This window comes from Melospiza georgiana, chromosome 12 (genome assembly GCF_028018845.1).
Source record: "Melospiza georgiana isolate bMelGeo1 chromosome 12, bMelGeo1.pri, whole genome shotgun sequence".
Lineage (NCBI taxonomy): Eukaryota > Metazoa > Chordata > Aves > Passeriformes > Passerellidae > Melospiza > Melospiza georgiana.
Window position 1 is genome coordinate 3,662,058 of NC_080441.1, and position 27,144 is coordinate 3,689,201.

The 27,144-nt window shown below is 38.8% G+C and overlaps 1 protein-coding gene across 1 annotated transcript in view; it reads right to left on the reverse strand.

Moving 5' to 3' along the window:
- Positions 1 to 26,939, reverse strand: part of KLHL4 (kelch like family member 4) — a 39,316-nt gene extending 12,377 nt beyond the window's left edge. The window contains exons 1-6 of the mRNA XM_058032559.1: positions 25,748 to 26,939; positions 7,160 to 7,330; positions 6,144 to 6,280; positions 5,316 to 5,512; positions 2,255 to 2,467; positions 1,039 to 1,225 (exon numbers count right to left, since the gene is read on the reverse strand). Coding sequence (XP_057888542.1) covers positions 1,039 to 1,225; positions 2,255 to 2,467; positions 5,316 to 5,512; positions 6,144 to 6,280; positions 7,160 to 7,330; positions 25,748 to 26,172 — 1,330 coding nt within the window. The 5' untranslated portion in view covers positions 26,173 to 26,939. The remainder of the gene's footprint in view (positions 1 to 1,038; positions 1,226 to 2,254; positions 2,468 to 5,315; positions 5,513 to 6,143; positions 6,281 to 7,159; positions 7,331 to 25,747) is intronic.
- Between the last annotated feature and the right edge of the window lie 205 nt (positions 26,940 to 27,144).

Below are 27,144 nucleotides of genomic sequence, written 5' to 3' on the forward strand. Positions count from 1 at the left end.
TAATTCATAAATACTCAGTATCGCTAATGAATCTCCTTAATTGCACCAGATTAACTCCAATTTGCTAAATTGTGCTAGGAATGAGTGTTTTCATGTTGTGCAGGGGATGGATGTGTGTTCTGCACCTGATTTGATTGCACAGAGATAGGGAGGTAGCTCTGCAAGGTCTCTCATGTGGGGAAAAATCAGTCGTCAGCAGCTTTTTGTAAACCATGAAATGGATTATCTTCTTTGTGATTCTATTAAAAGTGAACTCACACAGCTAAAAGTAATTCTGTGCTGTGAGTCGCTAGACTTTAAACTAATTAGAGTTCTCTGGCTCCAAGCTGTGGGTTTGAAGTTGAGGTTCCTGCAGAAAATGATTTAATATTCTGCTTCCTAAATAGAATAGTGCAATGTTTAAAGCTGTAACCTGATTGCAGTTGTGAAAATCAAATAATAGGAACTGGAATATATTTATAATAATTAACTTTCAACTACAAATCTGGGGGAAAAAAACAAACCCTGTGTTTGAAGTCCTGAAGAAAAGCTGTGTTCATGAAAAATACAAATCTTTGCACCTGGAATGTTCTAATAAGGATTTATCAGCATTAGGTAGGAGTTCTCTCTAGTTCAGTGATGGTTTTTGGTTTTATTTTTCTGCTTCTCTGAAATCCAAGCTTTCTTACTTTGTCAGAATACTGACCACAGGGTTCAGTAGTAAAAAAATCTTGAAACATTTTAAATATTTACTTTTCCTTCAGATTCAAAATTAAACTATTTTTCACAAAAATTCATGCTAATTTTAATTTTAAAAATCACCATATGACTCAAACTTCTTTAGTCTGCGCCTAAATATAAATGTATTGTTTACAAATATGGTTCTCACAAGAAGAAAGCACTTTTGAAACGTAGGATTCTGTCCTGTGATTTGCTTTTTCTTCTTTTTTACCCCTAAATTGACACATTCCTATGGGAAATATTTAACTAAATGCCATGTACTCCCCGAGTGTCTGTAATACAATGAATTAATCTGATCAAATTAATTTGTGGGCTTACCTTTAGTGGCATCCATGCCTCCCACAGCATAGAGGGCACCCACTGTGGATTTCCTGGGCTTGGTGCGAGGGCTCTGCATCATGGAGCGTCTCTCTGGCAGCAGGTGGTACTTCATGGCCTCCATGAGCAGCTTCTGGCACTCAAGGTCGTCTGCAAACATTGGGCTGTTTTCTAGATCAGCCAGGAGCTAGGAAATGGGGGGGGGAAAAGCATCTTGATATACAGCTAAATCATTAAAATTGCATGTACTTGAATAATTGAAGTATTTGTAGCTACAAATATTCATTTTGAGCTCACCGCTCATTTGTGCTTTGCTGGGAACTCTGCTTTCATGCAAGAAAAACTATAAAAAGGTGAAGGGGGAAAGTCTATGAGTGTGATGGCTTTGATTAATCTTTTCCTACCTCTTTCTTTTAACTTTTACAAAAGGTTCAAATCAGAAATTTGTAGTGCTGCACTCTCTACACAAAAATCCTTATGTGAGTAAATAAATCTACCACAGAGCACTGGATATCTCTGTGAATATAAGATACTAAATATATTTAAAATTAAGTGTTTATGGTACTTTTATATGTTATTCAAGGTAGAACATTTGCAGCATCAGTCATGCAGTCATAAAGTCCCGAACTGACAGTCTCAATATTCTATATGAAATCTTGAGGAAATATAAGGATTCCTCTATGACACAGAGACAGGAGTGTCACCTTTCTGTAAAACAGAATTTCCAGCCCTGGAACTTGATGGATGAATTGTCTCTTCCAGAATTAAGGGACAAGTAATGTCAGTGCTCAGAATTGTCAGCATTCATTTAGGCCCTTTAATATTTGCCTGCTTTTTATGGCAATAAAGAAAGAAGCATTGTGGCTTATCCGTCCTGCAGCTTGATAAATCTAAGGAAATATCTTTGCATGTTATCTAAATTGCTGTGCTGTTAGAGGGGACCTATTACAACCCAGCATTGGAACACTTGGCTTTTGGAATAGACTGGCATTTTTTAGAGGTAATTCTGGGCCTGGTAATTACACTGGCACTGGGGGATGGGGTTCTTTTCATCTGTGTTTAAAAACAATGAAGATATAAAAAAAAATTAAAAGTGTGGAAAGCCACCAACGATCTCCAGTCCCAACCAGAACCTTCCCACCAAGTTCTGCCTGCAGGATGCTCAGTCCAGGCATTCCAGCTGGCAGAGCTCCCCGTTAACCCTTGGTGTTCCCACCTGGGGGGGCAGCAGGGGCAGCCTGATGTAGGAGAGGAGCATGCCCAGGTCCTGCTGGCGGGTTTGCAGGTCGTGCCTCACCCACATCATCAGGGCCTGGAAAATTGCCTCCTCGTCCGGCACGTTGATGTCGTCGCTAGACAAGAGCTTGGCAATTTCATTAGCTGGGAGCAAAAGAAATTCCTGGTTTTTTATTACTTCTATGAAGTGCTCCTAAAAATAAAAGAAGATTTCAATGCACTGGTGATTTTCACAGGTAGAAATAGCTTTTTTTTAGATAAGGTAGGCTTTGTGAATGTTTCATTCAGGGAAATGCTGTGGATGTTCTAACTATCACTAAATGTGATTTAGGGGAGATTTTGGTAGGGATTTTTTGGTAGATTTTTTAAGGGAGATTTTGGTTGCTTTTTGCTGCCCTGCTCTTGCAGAACTGAGGAATTATGCTTATTTTCATACCACCATGCTGCAGATGTCTCTGTCCTGGCTTAGGGACTTGCCACTGGTACTTTTGCTCATCAGTGTGATCTTAGCTCTGTGACTTGATAGAAATACTATTTGAAGATAAAATGTGCATTTTAGAACTGCCAAGTGGACACTCAGATAAAATGCGTCCCTTCTGCTGCAGATTCAAAGGTTTTGAGCCAAATAAACCAAAACCTTCCAATCCTTTTGCAGCAAGCTGTGCCAGCTGTTGGCTGTGTGACCGTGTTCTTAGGGCAAGAAAATTCAGCAAAGGAAATTCAGCTCACTTTTCTAGCAGCATTGTTTGGGCAATACAAAGTTGGATAAATCCCAATGAAGGCTCCTCAGCCTTTCAGCCACTGCTGCAATCAATCTCCCCAACTCCAGAAGTTTCTTAAATACCTAGAATCTTTCACAGAATTATTTTTCATTTAAAAAATGTTGTACATTTGAGTTACAACAATATCAGAGTTGATATCAATATATAGGCTACAAATATATATATTATCTCATTCCCTATCAAATTCCAAAGGAAAAAAGAAATTTAGTGAAGAGAGAGAGGGGGTTATGTTACTTGCAAAGAGATGCGTGTAGGAATTTATGATTGCATTTGAAATATAATTTCTATTTCTGTACCTAGAACTAATATATCTCCTTTAGGAACCAGATTGAAATAGGACAGTTGAAGAAATTTTAGTAACTGATATTTTATTGTTTGTTTTTAGCAGTTTCTTCACTTTCTGTAACTCTTTTCAAGTGTAGCCAGGATGCAAATTCAGAAGTATCAGTGATTAAAGGAGATGTGAACTTTGGTCTGTTATGCATATCCTGCTTCAATTTGTGACATTCAGAAACAGGGACAGGAAGGCCAGTCCACTTCTAGTTACAAATATAGCCCCAGTTGTTTATCAGAACGAGCTCTATCTGCACGAAAAGATACCAGGCAGGAAATTGTTAATTCTCTGCCTCTGTGGCCAAAACATTGCAGGGGAAGGTCCCCATTGTGTCTGGTTTTATTGAATGGATCTGGTGTTTACAGCACTCTGAAAATGGAATGGGCTCTGTATTTACAGGACAACTTTCCAGCCTTTCCCCTGAGTTCCACATATTCACCATCACAAAATAAACCTGAATGTTTTACTTATCCCCCTCCACAATGTTTATGTGTTTATGCATTGTGATCATCTCCTGTTCTCCAAAGGTATTTTGTAATGGCTCTGCAAGGGTTTGAGACAGATTTTTATTTCAGAGATGCAGGTTTCCTCTTCTTTTTCTAAGCTGTCAGTAGCAAACATGGTGGGTGGGTTTGTGGTCCAGGTCCTATTTCATGGCAGCATTTTCAGCCTGTTCCATGCCAGAACAGGAGGTGCTTCTAGAGGTGGTAGAAGTTGTTTTCAAGGGAAATAATATAAAACTTATGCCCAGTGCTGCTAAGTGTCACAGAGTCATCATAATCCTTCATTTTAGGGTATGCTTAATTACTCAACTCTCAAATTTTTGACACATAGTTTCAAAAACTAATAAAGGTTTAACTCCTGGGAAAGACTGGAGGATTTAAATGGTAAAAAAAACTATGAACACAAATTATTGTCATAATCTCTTTGTTGATTATTGTCTCAACATCTCTTACTGTCATAAAATGATAAATCCAAACCTACAATTTTATTTCAGTTTTGCAGAAATCTGGACCATAATTTTAACCCCATGTTCTTACACTGGTGGGAGGAAATAGGCAACAGCAGAGGGGGATTTCCTGAATTTGGATGAGTACCAAAAGGTTTGGAGCAGCAGGGACAGCACTGTGTTATACAGGCTGAGCAAACCTCTATCTTAAATGCCCCATTTCAAACTCTGACATGTAGAGGGGGTGTAATTGCTGCTAAACAGAGCATTCCTTGCTGTGACTGGGAGGAGCACAAGCATTGCCCTCATCTGCTCATGCCTCTCTCACCTCCTTCAGCAGGTGGACAGGCACAACCCCTGCTGGAGAGTTCTCAGCATTTTGAAGCCTCTAAACTGGTTCTGACATCCTCCCCTAATATTGCAAGCAGAAAGCTGCCATGGGTCTCCCAACAAGTCATTCTTTTTATATCTATTTAGCTCTAGCAGTTGCCATTCTTTTTGTGTGTTTGAAGCTGTGATAGCACATCTTGTTGCCCTGAATATTTATCCCTCAATTTAGTTTCATAGCGAGTTATCTCACTTCTCTGTTTCCCATGCTCTGAATATTCATTTCTTGCTTTGAGCCAGAGGAGGATTATGCTCCAGTCAGGGACGTGCTTCTTTTTTAGCATTCCAAATCTTCCCACCACATTCTTTATTTTGACTCTATTTATGAGTGTCTCACCTTAAAAGCAGCTTTAGAATCTTCTTTGTGTGGAATCAAAGGCCTGAGCATGGCCAATTGCTGTTTGTCCCTAGACACGAGCCGTGTTAAGGCCCTATTACATTTTTTGGCAGGAGCAGGTACCACTTGCACTGCAAATTCAAATTCACTGAGGCTGCCCTTCTACAGGGCCAAACTCTGAGGTGGGGAACAGCAGAAATGAATATTTCTGTACGTAACTGTGACTGCAAAGCTGCCAGCTGTTCACCTTACCATGGTGTAGGTGTGGGCCACCTTGAGGAGCTCAGAGCAGCCCTGGGCATCCCCAAAGGAGCGGATGCCCAGGCAGTTGGAGGGGTGCAGCTGCTTCATGAGGAAATTGCAGCACACCTCGATGACCTGGGAGAGCTGCAGGAGGCACGCAGCAGCCAGCAGGCTCTCTATGGTGTCTTCTTTTAACTCGAGGATACCTGGGCAGTTTTCATTTAGGACAAACAAACAAAAAAAAAAAAAAAGTTTTAAGTCATTTCCCTTGTATTTTCATTATTTAAAACCTTGTCGCTCTTTGGCTTTTCTCTGAGATGGCCTTTTTTTCCTTTCTTGCTGAAGGATTCTTTAAACAGGTATTTTAACTTACAGGATTTGGTGGATTTTGAATACAATGATTTGGACATTTTTATTGGAACTTTAACAGCTTTAGATCTGATCGGGGTTGGTAAAAAAAAAAAAAAAAAAGAAAATTGTGACTGGGGAAAAAACTTTCCCCAAAACAGGGCTCTGAGTAACCTGGTATTGTGGAAGGCGTTGGCTTTGGAGATGAGTGTTTTTTAAATTCTGTTCCAACCCAGAGTATGAAAATTCATTTATTAATGAACAAAAATATGTATAAATTTCTATAAGCAGAACTTTAGTATGAAATTCATATATTAATGAACAAAAATATATATACATTTCTACAAGCAGAACTTTAGTATGAAAATTCCTATATTATGAACAAAAATATGTATAAATTTCTATAAATGGAACTTTGGTGTGAAAATTCATATATTAATGAACAAAAGTATAAATAAATTTCTGGGAGCAGCCCTGGGGCAGGGTTACCTGTGTAGGCGTAGCGCACCAGAGCCCTCAGCGCCTCAGGATCCACTCCCTCCATCTTGATCTCCTCCTGCTTTGCTTCCCTCACATCGTTGGTGAACATGGCAGCAAAGTAATCAGAGACTGCACTGAGAACCAGCCTGCAGGGGAGGCAGGGTTAGCAGAGATGCCTCAAGGTTTTCTATTTTATATTTTTCACATTCTGTGCTGCTTTAGTGTGTACTTCTGGGCTTTACATTAGGGGATGGTGAGCTCTGTGCACAGAGCAGGGAGACAAAACAATTCCTGCTCCAGCTAGGACCAAGGACAAATGACCCAAATCTCAGCCCAAGAGCACAAACAGCATGGGCTGGAGAGAGAAAAACAAGCAGGGTGGGGCTTCATAAACTAAAACTATAACTGGACAATTAACTCCAATTTCCAAAGGGACCAGAACTTATAAAAGTGTCAGACCCCTGTGCCTGGCCGTGCATTTTGGGACCATTTTGGTTCATCTTGGGTGCAGCCCTGGCTGGACTCCTGTCCTGCCCAAGGTGGATCCATTGGGGCCTTTTAATAAACCCCTACTTTATTCTTTAGCTCCATCTAGTCTCTGTTCTAGGGCAGCCTTCACAAGGCATCAACAGGACAGCAAATTACCTCATCATCTCAGTGCCTGGCAGAAAATCCAGCTTTATTATGTCATGAACTGTGTGTACAACGGAAATGACTAGCATAGGAGTCAAGTCTTGCAGCAGTGAGGAGTGAAGTTAAAAGAGTAATTAGTAATCTAATTTTCTCCCAGAGTGCTTATCTGGGCAGATTTTCTTCGCCGATCTTGCTGTGGTTTGACAGCAGCAAGAAGAGAGGGTGGACAGTGCCGGCAGTTTGCATTTGAATTTTATTATGTTCAAAATAATAGATATGAATGGTGATTAGCTGGAATACTAATCAGAGTAACTCTCCATTCACAACCAAGTATTCATAAATTGAGGCAGAATTTTGGGAATTAGGGGCAGGAAGGGCCCTGGGGGCTGTACCTGTGTGCTGGGATCCTTTGGTCCCCGGCGATGAGGAGCACGTCACAGAGCTGCTGCTGCTGCAGGTAACTCTCCATCTTGCGGAACGTTTGCTCTGCGTGGTTCGAGGACTGGAAAAACTCATCAGAGCCATTGGTGCCCATCCCCAGAGAGCTGCTGGTGGTGGACAGCCTGCCAGGGATGAACACAGCGTTAGAAATCCATTATAAACCCAGATGATGTTGAATTTATTCAAAGGGCGGCACAGAAATTTTTAGCAGTCCCACAGTCCTTGTCTTACTGTGACTTCTCTTTGCTGTCTGGAAGTTTTTATTCATAAACCTGCACATAAACTTTACTGCACTTTATTAAACTGTAAACAGCTGTACTTTACTGCACTTTATTAAACTGTAAACAGCTGCACTTTGTTTCAGTGTGTAGTACTTTATTTCCCCCTAGTAGTAGGCTGTGTAGTATTTGTCTGCTTCCATCAGTTTTGAGTGGATTGCACAGCACTGACGTGATAAATGCAGCCTCCTGAGCACTCACAAACAGAATCTTTAAAAAAAAATCCTGTTTTCCTGTGATCCTGACAGCTAAAATACCTCTTGGCATGAAATATTGGATATTACATCTTTAGGTGTTATTTCTGATCTCTTCTTACTTTGTCCATTAAATTACTTGAGTCAATAGTAATGAATCGGAGGAGAATTTAATGAGCATCATATAATTCTAGAGAAATTTCCAAATTAAAATCTCATGGAACCTGTACATGGCCTTTAGAATCTGAATGCAAATAGTGGAGACAAATTAATTTCTCTGCCTTTCACAGAAATGTACAATATAAATATATTCCTCCCAGTCCAGAATTCTGTTAGCTTCCCCAGTTATAGACAACCCATATTGTTTTTTCAAAACATCATTTCTTACAGCCTGTAAATATGGATTTTGATGTAGATTGAAACACCTTCCTGACACTTCCTTAGAAAAATCTTTATTTTTCTATTCATCTTTTTTTAGTAAATAATTATGCATTTGCTGATATAAATTTATATCTCATAGCTTGAAAGTGCTGCAATATTTAACACTACTTTAGCTAATTATTTAGAAAAACATTTTCTCAGTTTAATATCATATTTTTCTAGAATGTATAGCACCTGTTTTTTTAAATTTCCAAGCTCAACTGGGAAATAATGACAGCTGTTGACTAAATTTCCTGGTTGTCTTTGATATTGTTAATGCAAATTCATAAATGATTAGGAGAGATAAGGTCTCTTCACAAAATTAGCATATCAAATTTAGCAGAATATTGGATTACATCCACAATTTAACATCTAGTTCAGAAAACAGAAATAAAAAAGGGTAAGTTGGGTTGAATTGGTAGTATCAGAAAATAGAGATGTTAGATCATTCATTTCCAAAGATCATACCTCATTATATAGCTCATAGAAGTCAAGGGAAATAATTAAAAACCAAACTATAATGTAATATTGAATTGAGACACAGCAATTTTCCATCCCCTTTGCAAAACGTTTCTGTCTTTATTACAACTTCAAATCCATTTTAGCTTGGCTTAGTTTAGTTTTAAAGAAAAATGGGGAAAGCAAGTTCACCTCTAATATGTTTCCTTTGTCATTTTTGATTTACAAAAACGAATTTGTCTCAGTGTGTTTAATGACTTCACTTTCTTATTTGTTTTCTCCCAATGCTTCCTAGGCAATGACAAAGCTGCAAAATTGGATTATATGCTCATTAGTTTTGTATCAGCTGCTGGGTGCCAAATTCATACTCTGGAATGTTTTGTTATTTACCTCTTAAGCATCTTTTAACATTTTTCAGAAAATTATTTTTTGAAAAAAATATTTTTTTCAGATTCAGTAGATGCACTCTAAGTGTTGTGTCTCAGTACGTTGCACTTAGCCTTGATGTTTGCAGAAAAAAATTCAAATAATACTCAGTCATCCCAATTGTAAATAGATAGTACTGCTGGGGAAAATAAATAATTCCCCATGGCACGTATTTATTTGTGGTTAGAGAATCATTTCCAAGGGAGTGAAAGTCTAATTATTTCATTTAGTCATGGGTATTTTTTTCAGAAGTTTATTGGAGTCACATTTAACTACACCATAAATACCACTAATATAATTAATTATTTCAAAGGCAAAGGTCTTCGGAGACTGAAAAATACTGGAAGCAAAAGCAATTTCTCCATTAAAATTAATAATATCATTTCTGGTTTCTCTTCAGCAGCTGATTCGAAATGGTAGATATATAATGGAGGGGGAAAATTAAATTCAAAGATAAATGTTTATATATTTTCCTTAGTGTATGACTGTCAGACTCAAATATTGACCTTCAGAGTGTAGAACTGGGTAATGATGAATTAAAGTCAGAGATCAAAATATCCTCAAGGAAGGAGTCAGGAAAAGCCCCCTGGAGTTTGGCAGAGGATGCTGAAGGTGTAGCACAGATAAAGATTTATTCCTATAAAATGTGCACAAATTTGGGCAAACAAAAGCTGAGTATTCAGGAATAAAAGTTTCCAAAAGGGAGGAAAAATATCAATGGTTTGGTCTGAAGAATCAGGAATCCAAATTGTTTCACGTTATCTTTGTGCTGGTGTTCACTGGGATGAGGAGCTGTAATTAGCATTCTTAATAAAGCCTTAAAACGTGGATTAGCCTGGAGAGATAAATCTATATTTAAATTATTCTGAACTCACTGAGTTGTATGAATTTCATTTCAGGTAGAAACCCAAGTGAAATCACTCCAGAGTTTTCCTGTAAGGATTTGTGAAGGACACTCAAAATATGGTCCATTTTAAAAGGAACATGGGATTTTGGAACAGAAAATATACACTGAAAAGTTGAAGAAATAATCAAAAAGCATTAAGTGTCTGGATGACAAGAAGGACATAAATACCAGCCAGCGTGGCTGGTCACAATGAATCACGTCAGAAAATTGTATTTCATTCTTTTTTTTCCAAGGTACCAAAGCTTACTGGGAGGAAAACATGAATTGTCAGAAGTCATCTCGCCTTCTGGATGACTTCTGACACTATTTCACCTGACATTTTCAGAACTGAGCTGGGATGGCAGGTTCTGAGTGAAATAAATACAAGAGGTAGGAATAACTGGTTTAGCCACGCTTGAAATCTGCCAGGGATTCAGTTCCAAAGGCAGAAAGGTGCTGAGAGGATTCCAGGCAATTCCTGCTCCTGATGCTGTTCCATGATTTTATTACAGAAAATCATGTGGTAGAAAGAAGGTTTAATTGTTATTAATATTTAATTATTATTATGGGTAATTATAGCATATTGTATGGGTTTTTTCCTTGCTATTATCATAGCAAGAAAAAACTTTTTTGGGAACAGAATTTAAATTCAGGGAGGGAACGGAATTTAAATACAGAGAGGCATCTTTGTCCTTTTCTCATTAAACTTCAGGAATTTTTTATTTTTCAAAGAGCTGGTTACACCTCTGTTCAAATAATTACCTGAGTGAAACACAGGGGAGAAAATGACAGGTAACAGCAAGATTTTTATGGATCCTAAGAAAGCTGGGACTCAAAAAGGTGTATGGAGGCACAATTTCAGCTTTTCTGTAATCAGAATTGATGGCATGAGTTTTGTGATTCATTCCAGGCCGACAATTCTTTAAATTTCTGAATTATGTTAAATTAATTTTCTGTCATAATGGAGAACTCTTCACAGTAATCAGCAGAGCACTCTTCATTAATCAGTATATAAAGGATAAATCCAGATTTCCTCATTATTTAATTAGAATGCAATAACACATAAATGCCATTTATTTGTCATATCATTTTTAAAATTCAGTGTTTTATTAAACCTCATTCAGTGTGTCTGTGGCCAAAACCAAGAAGCAAACCTGATGATAAGGAAGCTTAGAAGCACAATATTGCATGAAAACAAGGTGATTTATTGGAGTATTTTAATTTTCTTGGTGTTCATGAGGCTATTATTTACATTTTTGAGGTTATTATTTACATTTTAATGGCCACCACTTCCTGGGTGTTTGTTGAATGTGCCTGTTTAAGATGCTGTGGTATTGGAGAAATTCAGTTTAACCGAGTTCAGCTGTTGGTGTCATTTATAGGTTTGGGTTTGGGGTGTCCTCCCCGCGCTCTGTAAACCCCACCAGTCACAGATTCTGGATTTCAGGGGCCCCAGCTCTGTGGGATGTGCTGGAGCTGTGCCCAGGCAAAACTGCAACCCCACCAGTTCTGTTGGTTTGTGCAGCAATATTTCCAGTGCAGATCATCATTTTTCTTTTCTCTCTTTTTATTTATTGCTTATTTAAAAGTGCAGCCCAGCCCCTTCCCCCAGCCACCCCACTCTGCTCAGCCCTGGGAGCTCTGCCCCAATGGCTGCTGACAAAAACTCCTCTCCTACAAAAATCCCAGCATCTGTCACAGCTAAACCCCAGCAGCTGGCTGAGAAATTAAAATATTTCAGTTAGGAAATAAGAGAGAAAAATTTAGAAGCCGTTTCTGAACACAGATAAAATAATGATAAAGTTGTATTAATGTATTAATTGGTGCTGATAAAATTTTAGCATATCAGTAACTGTCCCAGCCCCTGCCTTGAAATTTCTGCTGGAGTCATCTTCTTCATTTTTTATTTTGTATTGTGGTTTTTAGGGTATGGGTGAAAAGATTTCTCCTAAGAGAGTATGGGAAATTGTTGATGACTGCTGAGGTCATAACATTAACATGAGGTTGTAATAATGATAGAAAATGATGTAGCAAATGAAGAAATAAGTAATTAAAATTTATAATTTTTTTCAGTTAACGGAGAAACTCCTGACTTCCCAACTAAACTGAGAGCTCTGACAATTCCTTTGCAGCTTGGAGCTCTTGAAACTGCCTGGTTTTAGCAATTTTTATTGCCAAGGCTAGCACAAACTGTCCACTTGTCTCAGTCAGTGTTAGTTAAAATAACTTTTCCCATTTGGGATTAGAAGTGTAAGTGTGCATTTCATGAACTGCAAACCACTTTTAGCTCGTTTCAGTTTTGTTCTTCCCCCAGACATGATGATATACAGACAGATGTCAGCATGATTCATAGCAGGATGAATTTGGGTTAGGATATTTTGAATTCCCCCAGAAATAGAAATCAGGGATTTATTGGGGTAATTCCAGCGGGAAATGGGAGCTGCACCCAAACTGCAGAACCCTGAGCCCTTTGTGCCTTCTCTCAGCTGTGGCCACTCTGATCTTGAGGTACAAAGATGAGTCAATCCAAACATCTCCTCAGTAAGGTGCTTCCCTTTGGAAATTGTATATTTATTATTTTTAACAGAGGAATTACAAAATTATTTTCCAGTCTCTGCAGATTAGTGTGTGAACTCTCTTGATTGTTGATCTACTTTTTCTACTGTTGAAAGATCTCATGTCTACAGAAGGGTTTTATGCTCATTGTTTTATGCAGATAATTGAGAAATTGAATAATCCTCTGTACAAAGAAAGGAGTTTCTAATGGTTCTCATCCTGGTGCAGAACTAATCTGAACATGAAACTTTGCTGTAAACATTTTTGAAATACTTAAAACCCCTTATTTCTGTGGCATAGAAATTGGAGCTGTAGCAATATCCAATCAGCCTGGAGAGAGCACTGCCTGCACAGCCTGTTTTATTTAATAGAAATGTTTCTATGTTCAGGGGTGAAGTGAAATCATTTCAATTAATGCCAGTTTAAATCACCATTCAAGAGCATTATCCTCCAGGAGAATTAACACTGTATTCATTTAGATTATACAGTAAAGAGTAACTGAGTGAAAACTTTCAGGTAAAAGGAGAGGAGTATTTTATATATTATCATCTTAAAATTGTCCTTTGTTCTGATAATGCCAGGTGGTCACTGCAATGCATGAATTCCAAACTCACATTTGTAGTACATGATTGTGTTGGAGGGAAATTAAAAGTGAAGGAGAAACTCATTGAGGTTGAGTATTTCCTGCTCAACTTCCTGGGAACAAGTGATAATCTTTCTAAAGACCAAAAAATTATATGACCAGAAGGCATGATACAGCATGATTTTGAGATGTCAGAATGTACAAAATGAAAAATAATGGTTAATGCTGGATCTGAGCCCGTGGCATTTTTCTTTAGAGGACATGGAAAACAAAATACAGGCCAATGGCAAGAGGAGCTGGTTTTCACTCCAAGCCAAGCTATTGCCAGATGAAGCTAATTAACTCCATGTTTTTTCCTTCATTAAGCACTTTTCAGAAAGAATCCTGATGGGAAGGGGAAGAAGACCCTGCTTTATGCTGTCCCTTTTGACTGTTATTGGGAAAAGTGGAGCAGAGAGGAGCAAAGGGAGATCCAAGTACAAGAAAAAAAGAAATAAAGAAATGTGAAGTGGTTGTGCCTGCAGTGAGCAGAGCTTTGAAAGGCAGAGAGTAACACTCCCAGTAGCAATTATCCCTGCCCCTGCCAATCTGAGCCTCGCAGCTCATCAAGGATGGACCCTGCTGGGAGATTTCTGCAGATCTCTTGGTTTATTAAACCTCAAACCACTAATGCCTTCATACGTGCTTCTCACCTTTTTTTTGTTTTTCATCAAAGGAAAAGTCAGACTATTCTTGGGCTTCTCATGACCATCTCATATTTTACATTTTTCCTTTCCTGCATTTAGCTGGATGCTCACTAACAAATAACAAGACTTACCACGCTTTCCCCTTCAAGTGAAACACGATCCCCTAGACGAAGGCACCACTTCAAATTTCATTTTGCTGTATGAGACACCCCCAGTCACGTAAAAATCTCCAGGCTTGTTCCAAAATATCTCCTGACCTGATTCAGCTGATCTGCTGGATACCTCATTCAAAGCTAGACACTACTGCAGTGGGGAGGAAAAATGTGATTTTTGACCTATTTAACCCTGTCATAATTACAGATTTATTAGAAATGAGGGAAAGAGGATGTGTTAAAGGTCTGGGCAGCCTCACAGGTAGAAATCAGAGATGAGAGGTAGACTGAAGTTTTCTATTCTGTTTGAAGGTTTTTTAAGCCACATAAATTTATCTGTGATCAATTCTCTCCTTCTCTTAATTGTGCAATTACACCCTGAGAGAGTTTCCCTGTGTTAAAGCCAAATATTTCTGTGTGTCCCTGGGTACAGATATGCTGATATCAAAGTACTCTCCAAAGCCAGTTGTTATCTTCTGAGCTTCTGTGTCAGAAAATATAACTCAAACCTGGGTCTGGAAAGGAATTCAAATAACTTAGCATACTGTATTCATTTCTGGCTCAATTGAGGGCTTTTTCTTTCAAGTCAGTACAAGCAAACCAGCACATTGTGACTGTCCTTCCATATTTACTGGAGGGAATTTTGAATGTTATAAATTATGTAGACTGTCATGCTTTAGCTCCTGTTATCTTTGGTCACTGACTTGCACTTTTTAACACCTGAAAAAAAAAATTTTATATAAATAATTAAATATAATATTATATATATCTTATAAATATAATATTATATATATCTTATATCTTATATAATATTATTTATATAAAATATAATTATATATATATATATATATATATATATATATATATATATAATTATTGTGTACATCATGGTATGTCAGAAATAATATCCACTGAACATCTCCTGTGCTACCTCAGAAAAGAAGGGGGTTGAGGCAGCCCCTTACAGGAATTCCTTAGTGAGGAAACCTCTACTCGTGAGCCCACAGCACCTTTGTTAGACAGAGAGAGAATTGTCTTTACAACCTTTACAAACAGAACATTAGGGCTGCTTTAATTTGACACTATCAAGTGTATTTACCAGTATTTCTGACAACCTGGCTTAATAAAAGCTGTGCTCTCAATGCCATTAGTGACTTGGCATTTATCTGGACAGATAATAGTGATAACTTGCTCCAACAAGCCAAGGTTTGTGTCAGCCTCACTCACTGTAATTGAATCTGAATAAAAACACGAAATCTAAATAAATGTAGCACATTAAACCAAAAGAAAAACAAAGAAAAGCTAAAAGTGTGTAATTGATATGAACTGTGAAAAATATTGCTTATATTGTTATTATTATTACAGGGTTTTTTTCCCAGAGTGCCAGTAGTAATCACTAGGCTGGAGAAAGGCAAATTTCCATTGTAATGTGGTTATACAAATAATAACACAGGGATTTTATTGCATTTATTCATAAAATATTGTCCTTCCAGTCCTGAATTTATTACTTTTTAAATTGTGTTAAAGTCAGGTTTGGATTCCCTTTAAGTGAAAAAGTGTAAGGAAACTTCAAACAGCTGAGGAGTAATTGGGCTCTGTTTGAGAGAGGAAGGGAGAGGCACATTTGGGGGCATCCCATGGGAGCTTCCTCCCAAGCAACTTCATTGGCATTTTGTGCCACCAAGCCACTCTGCATCTCTTTTTTAGCAGAAATTTGGGGATCCTTTAGGTGAATAAAACAAATGCAGGCAAAAGAATTAATCCTGACTTACAGCCTTGTCCTTTCTGCGCTGATCTCAGCTGTTGTGGCTGAGCAGCCTGGCTCCTGCAGGATCACCAGGCTGGAACTTCCTTAGGAAGTTGTTTTGCTCTGCTCCTAAATCCCCTGTGGCAGCACCAGGGGCTGCACTGCTGGGGAATTACTGGGTCAGAAAGGTCAAAAATCCATCCCAAGCCACTGCACCAGCACACAGACATGGGTGGGGGTAAGGAGGGAATTTCTGCCTTTAGGTGTAGTTTGCCATAAACTGAATTATGAGCTGGAGACAATCCTTTGTGAATGACTTTTGTGAGGCAGAAATGGGAGTCCTGATCCAGAACCAGCATTTTCATATTTAAATGATCATTATATATCCATTATAAACATGATAGAGCACCCCAGTTTTTGTTCAGGGTATATATTTATTGTCTGATCAAAATATTATTTTATATATGTATGTGTGTGTGAATGTATGTGTATATATATATATATATATATATTATATATATATATATATACACACACATACATATGTATATATGTATGTGTATATATATATATATAATTTTATATATATATATATAATTATATATATAATATATATATGTATATATATATTATATATAATTTTCTTTTATATATTATATATATATATATATATATATAAAATATATAAATATATATAAAATATATTTATCTCCCTGCTCAATAGGTGGTCAGAAATGGTGGCATCAGAGCCAGTGTCTCCTTTGCCTTTTCCCTGAGTGCATGGCAAAGGCAGAGCTCCAGCTCCACAAAGATGAATATCTGAAACATGAACCCCAATGGATCCAAACTGAAGGCAATGTTTGAGCAAATATTCTCAGTCTGGAATCAGAGATTTTGATCTGGTGGCCGTGGCAGAGAGGGGAAGAAGGAGCTGCCCCCAAAGATGTGGAACATGACTAAGGTAAAATTGCTGAGGTATTTTTGCCTCTGTGTGTGTGTGTGCATCTCTATTTCCTCCCATTCTGCAAGGTTCTGAAATGGTCTGACATGGAGACAGAGCTTTCCTGAGCATCTGTGCTAAATGAACGCTGCAAAAGAGGTTTCCCTAGCAACTCAAACCATATGTAATAGCTTAAAATAGCTTTTCTCCAACTCCTAGGATTTCTTAGTGGTTTGCTCACAGTTTCCATTTAAATCAAGGTATATTTGCCCTATTCAAAAAGGTTCTTCATTTTCCCAACTTCTATTAAAATGAACAGGGTTCGGAAATGCTCATTTCTTGTCAGAATGTCTCCTTTCCTCTTAACTTGGAACTTATCAGGTAAACTGAAGCATGGCAGAGGATGGCAGTGGCTGTCCACTTTCTCGGATGTCTTGCCTTTGTTTGCTGTTCAAAACATTTTATTGGAAATATATTGGCCTCTAATATTATTATAGTGGGAAGTCCCAGCAGGCTTTGATTTCTGTGATGTCAGTATAATGAGAAGATAATCTGTGCAACTCTAAATATAATGGATCTCTCATAGTGTACATGAATTCCACTTTGCTTTGCTAAGCTGTGTGCAGCAAATCTGGATGTTTGAAAATCCTGCTCAGTTCCTGTTGTATCCCCAGTAAAATGCTTTTTTACATGAGGGAACTGTGATACCAAGAGCCTGGGTGGTGGCTCTGAGGTAACAAAAGCAGGCAACAAATCTGAGACATAACCCATATTGTGATTTTCAGATCCTGGTCATGAAGCTAAAAATTTAGGCTGAGAGCACTTGAATTTGATTAAATCAAATGTTGATATCCAGGTAAGAAATCTAGATTAATGTCCCAAGGTTTTCGAAATACATACAACACAACTGAAGGAAGGGCCAGGTATCAGCCATTGCTTTCCTTTCCTCTAAAAATGTTTCTTTGGCCTAAATGGATTTTAGTGGAGAATGTGATGAACTTCTTATCCTGTAAAGCGGCATGAGAATACAGTGCCTATGTCCTGACAAAGCACTTTGCAACTGCATTCATTTAGATGCTCTAGCACATACTTAAATATTCCTTTAAATACTTTTAGTTCTCCTCTTGCTCCCTGGGAGCAGCAGACAGGTTTTAGTGAAATATCCTGACTTGTCCCATAGGATGGAAACAATTACTACAATGAAATAAAAATGCTTCAAGCTAAGAATTCTTGGATGGGCAGAATTTTGTGAAGAGCCAGGCCCTCTGGTCTTGTTCTAACTGGTTTAATTTGTTTTGAATTGAGGTTTTACTGTTGAGCATTTGCTTGGAAAAGGAGGGAAGGGGTTGGTCTGGGAGCAGATTTTCTGCCACAGCAGGGTGGGAATTTCAGCTTGATGGAGTCACTGAGGGGGAATCTGATGTCATAGAGGTTAAATTTGGTTATAACTTTGTTTTAGAGATTATTTTCTTTATGTTTATATCCTCTACTTCAGCTCTATCTGTGAATACCAACAGTTCCTCAGCTTCATTTTTAAATTCTTTTACCCTGCACACCAACAGGTGCACAACAAGTGAGCCACAGTCTTATTTAATTGCCTGGTATAATCATTCTCTAAATACATTAGGGAATTATTTTGTTCTAGCAGAATGAAAGGAGCTAAACCAAACTGGTCTAGTTTAGTTGGGCAAATTTAGCTGCTTGATTACAGCAAATAAATCCCTTTAGTTGTTAAGTGTGTAGGATTTTAGTATTTTCCTCAGTGCAATATTCCAAAGCAAACAATTCAGCCAAAAACCAAGGGTGAAAATAAATAGTTTCTTTCTCTTAGGATCCTGTCTGGCTCTAACTCTGAAACTTTCTCCCCCTTTTCCCAGAATGTTTCACCAACCATTTCATTTCTTGTTGATCTTTCAGTTGCAAAATCTCAGAGGGTCTGTAAGAACTGCTCTGCATTGGGCACATGTGTTTAATCATCTCCTTAACTTTTTCTGGAGACATTAAGAAGTGATTTTAAGAACAGTAATAACTCTTTAAAAAGTAATTTAGCAGCTGTCTTTGCTGAGAGCAAGCTCTGTGGAGTGAAAATGAGGAGATAATTGAATCATAAAAAAATTGTTTTGAAATTACTGGAATTGTCCTAGATTGTTAAATTACTATTAAATGGCATTTTTTCCCCTGCCAGTAATAATTCATCTTTGAAAGCTGGGCTTGTTAAATGTAGGCCTGTAAAATAGTGTGTGTTTTCTAATAAGTCAGATTATTTCTCATTATAGACTTCTTGGTGGGTAGACAGGGTTAGACTTGATGACATCCAGAGCTCTTTTTCTGCTTAAATTCTCCTATGAGTCTGTTTATCTAGCTATGAAAAAAAATAATAATTTTGAATAAATATCCAGTCCTTCCACAGGATGAATATAAAATTAAATTCAAATACAATTCTTCTCATTCCTTTCATCTTTAATAGCTGTTTCAACCCACTTCAATACTCCATTTTTTTGCTTTCAAGTTCTTCAGAAGATGTCATAATAAAAGGTGAGAGCAGGAATACATCCCAGGGATGCCTTTGAGACATTGTGATTCTAATTTCTGTACCAAGAGCTCTTGTATGAGGTCACAGCATTGGTTTAGTCAGAATTAATTCATTGGTCACTGTTCAGTGCATTTGCTCTTGGCCTCAAAAGGCCTGGTCCTCTTTGTGAATTATCAACTGCTGGGAAAAAATAAAAAGGTGATTTTCCTCTTAGATTTTAATCCTGCATCAGATACCACTTCCTGTAACTTTATACATTTTCCACACTTAGCAAACATTAGACATCAAATTTTCTTGGTTACCCCCAAGTACCCTATTTCAACCAGTTGTGTGTGAATTTCCATAAAATGTCACTTCTGACCCCTCTCAAATCAGCCACAAACATCTTAAACAATCCAGTTTCAACTTATATTTTGACCTTTAGCTAAAGATCATTGTTAGAAGAAAATTAGTTTTTGCTTGTCCTTGAGGTAACAAGGGAGCATTTTGTTTGTCCATTGCAGGCATACAGAAAAATCATCTTTTTAAAACATATTGCTGGAATTGATATTAAAGTGTTATAAATGCTATGGAAACTGAAAAATTCTCCACAAGACACAAACATAATTTCTTTTCCTTGTTGCTACTTCTTGCCAAGTTACACAGTGTAAAATTCATATAATTATTCTTTCTAAGCACTTAGAAACATAAGTCAACAAGAATTTGCCAAGAATAACGTGTCAAAGTAAACTGAAATGCCTCATTAACAGCTTTTACTAGAAATTATGGAGAACAGAAAAGAAATAGTTGTCATGTATACCTTGAACATAAGAGTATTTTTTTTTCATTGTTTTGTATCAGACAGTGCAAAGTTCAGCCTCCAGGACTGCATGGAGTTACCCATTTTGGAACAAGGGTGAAACTGGTTTGAAATCTTGCTATTAAATTATCAATGGCAAATGGCATTACATTATCACTGACAAATAGGAAGGGAAATCGAACTGGGTTCCTAAGGAACTTAGCACTGAAGCTCCTCTATATCTTCTCATAAATTTATTGAAAAAATGAAGAGAAATCTTTGATATTATATATTACAATTGGAGATCAAGCTAAGAAGAGCTGCATGTATGGTGGGGAATTGGATCAGAACTCAATATTAAATCACTAAATCAGGGTTATAAAATCAGAACTGAATACCAGCTAAGCCAGTTGGAGACATTATCTGATAAACACAAGATGGAATTTATTTGTGCAAAGTGCTGCTTTTGGGAACAAATAATTGCAAAAATGTACAGATGGTTTGGGAACAGGTCCCTGGTACAGAGGCAGGAGCTCCACATGAATCACAAGGCAGGCACGAGCAGCAGCACCACATTGTTGATAAGAGAAAAACAACTTCTGAGGACATTCCAACAGATTTGAGTCAGGATGACACAGAAGGAATCCAGCTCTCCCCTAGGACTGCCAGATCCAACAGGAGCACATCCAGCTCTGCCCACTGAGAGCAGACAGAGCTGCTGGACACAGGCAGTGGAATATCAGGGCTGTAGGGGAGGGATTCTGGGACCAGACTGCACAAACTGCAGCTCTTTAGACCTGCAGCAATTGTCAAACATAGGCAAAGGGTGTCAAGAAGGAAAGTGTGGCAATAAGAAGAATAAGGAAAACAATATATATATTATACAATGAGTGTGTGTGTATATATATATATATATATGTACATATGTATATATGTAGGGATATATATAAATATATAATATATATATGCACTCATGGGGAAAGACCAAGGCATTAATGAGCTTAATTTCTACTGTAGTCAAGCAAGGAAGCACCTAAACCCAGTTGGTCCAGCTTTCTGACTTGAAATGCTGTCTGATTACATGTCCAGCATTCTTTATCAAGCTTCTAAAATACTTCTTAAACTTAAATTTTTTGAAAGTTTTTTCGAACTGATGGAGGTTGAGTGAAAATAAAATTGGAGGAGTTCTGTTTTAAAAAATAAGGACTGCCATGATGTGAGATTAGGAGTTGTTATTTCTAAACTTTACCTTGGGTATCAGAGATTGTTCATGGAACTGAATTCTTACCACGACAGGGAAGCAGTGTGGGGATGTTCCCCCTTTATCACATTCTCTGCCCAGGGCACACCTCAGTCCTCCCTTTCACTGCTGCCTTGGGATCCACAATCAGTCATTCCTGTGTTCCACTGTTGATTTGGGTACCCAGAACTTCCCTCACAGTGCCAAAAGCTCTCTCAACCTGGTTTGACCTGTGCCTTCACAGGATAACTCATATCTTCCCTTTTCACCAGGAAAATTATCACCTGTTTTTCTTTATTTCACACTGGAGTGGGAGCCAAGGCTCTCATCTGCTACTGGAGGTAAAAGCAGAATTCAAGGGAAAACCCTCAGATAGGGGACAGCATTTGAAATAGTCATGTACATGTGTGTGTGTTTATATATTTGTCAGAGACAGTGAAGAAAATAATCTGATAGTTATTTCCATATGTCTGCCAGAACCAAAAAAACATGAATTTTCAAGTCATGAGATGAACTATCAAAATAGCTGTATATCAAAAATAGCCCCCACAGAACAGGATTGCCTTTGGGAGGAGGCACCTCCCAAGTATCTGTTTCCATGTGCATCAGTAATGACTGTTTGGATTACAACATCAAAAGATACTATTAGAATTAATTAGAAATATATTTTGTCTCATGTGGGAAATTAGACAACATTTGTCCTAGAATTTGTCCCAAGCTAGAGTTTGTCAGCAATTTTTCAGCCACATAATTAGAAAAAAAGATGCAGAAGAGAAAAATGGTGAATGGATGCTCCATTTACCATTGAAATCCAAGTGCCTTTGGGCAACTAGGAAATACTTAAGCAGCACACACGGTCTGCAATAGCACACTTGTGGAATCACAAACCTGGCAGGCATGCAGGAAGGGATGTGGTAATGTGGCAGAACGTTAATAAATGTGCTGGGCACTGGGCTCTCATGGAGAAGTTAATATCTGTAAGCCTAAAAATTATTAAGAGAAGTAATTGAACTAATTAAATATAAAAATTATTCTTTTTTGGAGGTTTCAGTGCTTTGTCAGTGTGTGGGTGCGCACAGATGTCCATGGGGAGCACACAAACCTTCTGTTGACTTTCAGGATCTAACAACCAAATCCTCCCAGTGTGTGCTGCTGTGTCTGCACCACGGCCACACCACTTTCCTTGAAAGGAATGGAAATGTTTCCTGTTCCCCCTGGCAGAGGAGCCTGAACCTCACAAGGTTCCATCAGGACAGGTCAGAGATGTCAGATCAGAGCAGCTCAAGTGCTCATCTCCCCCAGCCCTGCCTGCTGAACCACCCACAGGTGATTCCCCATGGGCTCCTACAGACCTCACTCACTGCAGCTCCTCTTTAAGCCAAACCTGAAATCTCTGCAGGTGTTTTCCCTCCCTTGGCACAGCCATAATCCACAGGTTTATCTTGCTGATCACCCCAGTAACATCAGACAATGCTGCACTGGGAAAGGCACTCTACAAATAAAATAACTCGGTGGCTCTGCAGCCTTTAGCTGGTTTCTCTCTTTTTCACCCAGGCAGAGGTGCCAGTCCTCATTCAAGGAGCAGATGGGTGAGAATCAGATAAGGTCAGTAAATTAAGGTTGTCTGCTGTTTATCTTTTATCCAAACCACAGATGTAACTTCCCTAAGGATCTCAGAGCAGCTCAAGGCCCAGCATTTTAGATGCTCCTGGTTGAGCAGGTTCCCTGAGCAGCACTGGGCCAGGCAGTCCCCAGGATGCTGAGAAACTTTCCTTACCCTTGTGCCAACACACCATTTATTTATGGCCCAAAATGTGTTGGTTGACCACACATTATCTGGTTATGATTAGGACAAAACTAATAAGTTTTAATCACTCGAGCCTCATTTATTTTGTCACTTATCATGGGATATAACTCAGGAGCAAGCCCGTGGACCAGAGGGGTTTCTTTAAGTCTAGCACCATTTAATCTGGGGACAGGAATGCCAAAATGGGTTTAAGAAAGCAGAAATAAGAGTATTGATCATTGTGTTTGGTACTTTATTTTTTAACTTTCCTTTTCAGTAACAACCCTTATTTCATCAAACCCCTGGGTCCTCTCTGTCCAGCACTGACAGCATTCAGTCCTGAGGTTTGAGAGAAAGAAAGCTCAAATTTTTCTCAAGAAATTCAGAATATTGGTTTTGCATTTCCAAAGTTTTCCATGGGAAGCATTAAACTCTTAGTAGAAACTGCTTTCATATTCTGCTAAGGGTTGAGGAATTGGCCAGATTCTCTCCCCTTTTTTACTATTTTGGATTTCCATGTGACACTCAGCAGAGTCCTGCTTTAGATCCACCTAAAAATGGGACTTTTCCAGGCAGAGGAAAATCCACTGGTGGAGAGAGAGCTGCTTTGAAGGTACAGAGCTTTTGTGGTCTTAAAGGTAAATTTGTCTTTGGTGTTCTCAGGTGTGGGTGTGAAATTTGATCAATTGACATTTGAAATACCTGCACAGCTCCTGCTGTGGCGGCTCTGGCAGTGTGTGGGCTCAGGGGATCCTGCAAAAACCTGATTTTGGTGTGTCAATCACCAGCAGAGCCCATTAATTACCATTGATTGGGACTATCTGGAACTTCTAAAGGAAAAGGGGACCTGGAATGATGTAAAGGCACCATTTCAAAGATGAGACATTGTTTTGAAGAGATGAAAATACATTCATCTAGAATGTAGATATTCATGATATCTACATTCTAGATTTAGTTAATTGTAGGTATAAGGCTGCTTCTCCTTATTTCTTCTCAGTATCTCATTTCTACCCAACCAATTAATGTATTAATTAATGTGCTGGATGCTGGATGCTTTAGGGGAAGGGAACAGAGATTTACCTAATGATTTCTGTTGATACATATTTAAGAAATTTGAGCTATGTTGTCCTTAATGGTCAGTTTTATTTTCTTGAAATAAATTTTAATTATAGAGAAACTCATAGCCATGAATTACTTTATAAACAATTGATTACCAATTCAGCTTTTTAAGATGTATGTTAAAATAAATTTTAATCTGCAACATGCAATGATGGCTTTTTCTGAAATCTTAAAGAAACTCACTTATTTGACTATAACAATATATGATATATGCAGTTCCAAAACTATCCTAAAAGCTGCAACTTCAAACAGCTCAAGAGCAGAACTTAAATTGGAATGGATATGAAGGTACAAAACTTCAGGAGGTCTTAGCAGAAACTTTATATATAGCTGGAGAAAATGTCACATCTTATTTTAGAAGGCAGTGGTTTATTACCTCCAAACTGAACTGATTAGGGGATTTTTTACCTCCTTCTTCACATGGTGTAGAATCTTATTTGGATGAATAAGTGTTCCTTATTTTCTTCAAATCAAATCAATTTTCCTTCTAAGGTGTGTCTAAAATCACCTCTTTTTTAATTTCAGGAAATTTGTGCTATCATTTGAAATGTTGTACTAAGGCTTTGCTGTTTCCCCATTCCAAACCAGCACCCCTGGAAACACTCAGAACTCCCACAGTCCTTCCTCAGGGCTTTTATTCCATCATGATTTTATCTGGTACCTATTGACTACTGGGACTGGTTTCCAAGTGACATTTTGGAATGCAGTTTTTGCTGTTCCATCTGCAGATGTTCCCCACAGCAGATGCACAACTTGAGAAATAATAACTGCTAAAAATATGCAAGATGTCAGCTTGGTTTTTAGTGAGAGAACTGTAACTTCAAGTGAGATAAATTTGTATCTAAATGCAATGAAATACATTTAAATTATGTCCAAAGACTGATAGCAATCTCATCAAACAGTGCAAACAATCATATCATAAATGTTTGACTTGTCTCCAAGGTGGGGAAAGAACTGAAGTCAAACATTTATGATATGATTGTTACAAAAATGTTGCTAGATAAGCTAAAAATACTGACATGAGTTTTGAAAAAGAAAACATAAAAAAACTTAATTAAATAAGTGGTATTGACATTGTATTCTTTGTTATTCACAACTTAAAAATAGCTCTTCCTTTATGCTTACACCTCTAAGCTCTCATAGCTGTGATGTTTTTTCTCCTGACCTTGCAGAAAAGATTTGTCTTAGCCTACTAAATAAGCTGTGAAAGTACTGGGATTTCAAACAAACCTTTAAAAAAGCAAAGAGTAATGCTTCCTTGCCACTAGGTTCAAGGTTAATTTTACTTGCCAGGAAGACAGTAAAAGAAAATCAGTGAGAAATCTGAGAGATCAATGGCAACCACAGAGCCCATGCACCTCCAGCAGCTCCCATTTGTCAAAGTTGCGCCCATTGATAAAGTCAGAATGAGGACAGGATGTCAGAAGGCTCCTTTTTTCATTGCACTCACACATAACAAATCAAGAGAAGAAATTGATATGCTGGGAATGTTGATAGAGCAAATTTGACAAACTGGCAGGTTGTATGCATATGGAAGAGTTATGGAAGGATGTACCTTAAGCAAAGATCACAATTTCATGACAATGTTTCTGTTCATTTTTTTGATGCAGAAGTGCTCCTTCTCTCTGAGTGTGGGTGTGCACAGACCCAGAGTGAGATGAATGCACTAAGGAACTCTGGCTGAAAACAAAGACACTTTTAGGGAATAACTCGGAAGCAAGTCTGCCTTTCCAAGCGCACACTTCAAAACTCCTACCTCTCTGCAGATTCATCTGCATTTTGTTCTGTTATCATCTGCAGCTCCTGCGTGGTTTTACTTGACTCCTCTTTGCCGGAGTTTTCCTGGGTGCCGCCGTTTTTGCTGCTGTCCTCGCTGGAGCGCAGCTGCTCGATGAGGCTGTGCTGGTGCCAGCTGTGGATGGAGCGGTGGTGCCCCGGCGTGGGGCCGGGCACGGGGGCCAGGATGTTGTGGTGCACGGGGCTGCTGTTCTTCTTCAGCCCGTTCCTGTCCCGAGAGTGGCTCTTCAGCCGGCTCTGCACCGGGGTGCCCCTGTGCTCGAAGCCTTCCTGCTGGTGGCAGCCCCCCGAGCCGGCGGAGCCCTGCGAGGGGTGGCTGAACCACCTCCAGCGGAGCCTCAGGATCTGCTTCACGTCAAACTCCTTCTTCCCGGACACTGACATGGTTTTTTGTTTTTTTTTCCAGAAAGAAGGAAAAAAAAAATACAAAAGCCTATTCTTTCAGGAAGGAAATGGATTCTTTGTTATCTCTTCTGTTTCAACTCCTCTTCTTAAGGAAAGGCAGCAGCAGAACAAACACGGGCAGCTCTGTGCCTCTCTCGTGATGAATGCACCGCGAGCGATGCTGAGCTGCTGTTAGCTGTATAGGTGGGAATCCATACTGACAGGATGATGAGGTCAGACCTTAAACAAGTAAATCAGCTTAGCACAGGAAAGCAGCGACCATAACACTCCCCAGCTGCCAGGCTTACACACTCGCAGCTCCACAGCGCGGCTCCCCATATATAACCCAGCCTCACATGATCCTCAGGGAGCCCGAGCTGCGCCTTAAGATGCAGGGGAGCACGCACAAATAAAGTGACAACACTTTCTGTCTATCTCAGGGCGTTCTCCATCCAGCCTGCTAATTAGCAATGCTGCTTTTCACGGCGGATTTACAGAGGATGCTTCCAGGCGGGTTTTTGGTGGCGATTCTGTGGGAACTCTCCCGCGGCTCCTTAAGGGAATGCGTTTGTTTGTCTGGCTGTGTAAAATTCCTACAAATGGCCTCGGTGTGGTAGCACTTACCTAAAGGAGAGGCAGCCTTTGGATGCATGCTGCAGGACTGGCTGTGTTTTCTCACCCACCGATGGGTTTCTCCATAGAATTGCAGGGCTAGGAGAGGAGAGGGAGGGAGCTCAGGAAAATCGGAGATGTGCTCCCTGGATGACTGGATCTGTGGCAAGCACAGTTTCCTGGCTGAGTGCCTGTGTAAACAGCCTTTCCCATCCTGCTCTTGATTTCTCACGGACAGTGAAACACTCGTGGGGTTTTTTTTGAAAACACCTTTCTTTTCTTTCTTTCGGTAGCGTGCGCTGTAACGCGTTTTCAGCAAATTTAACAGGGGAGAGATTTTCATTCCCATCCCTTAGTTAC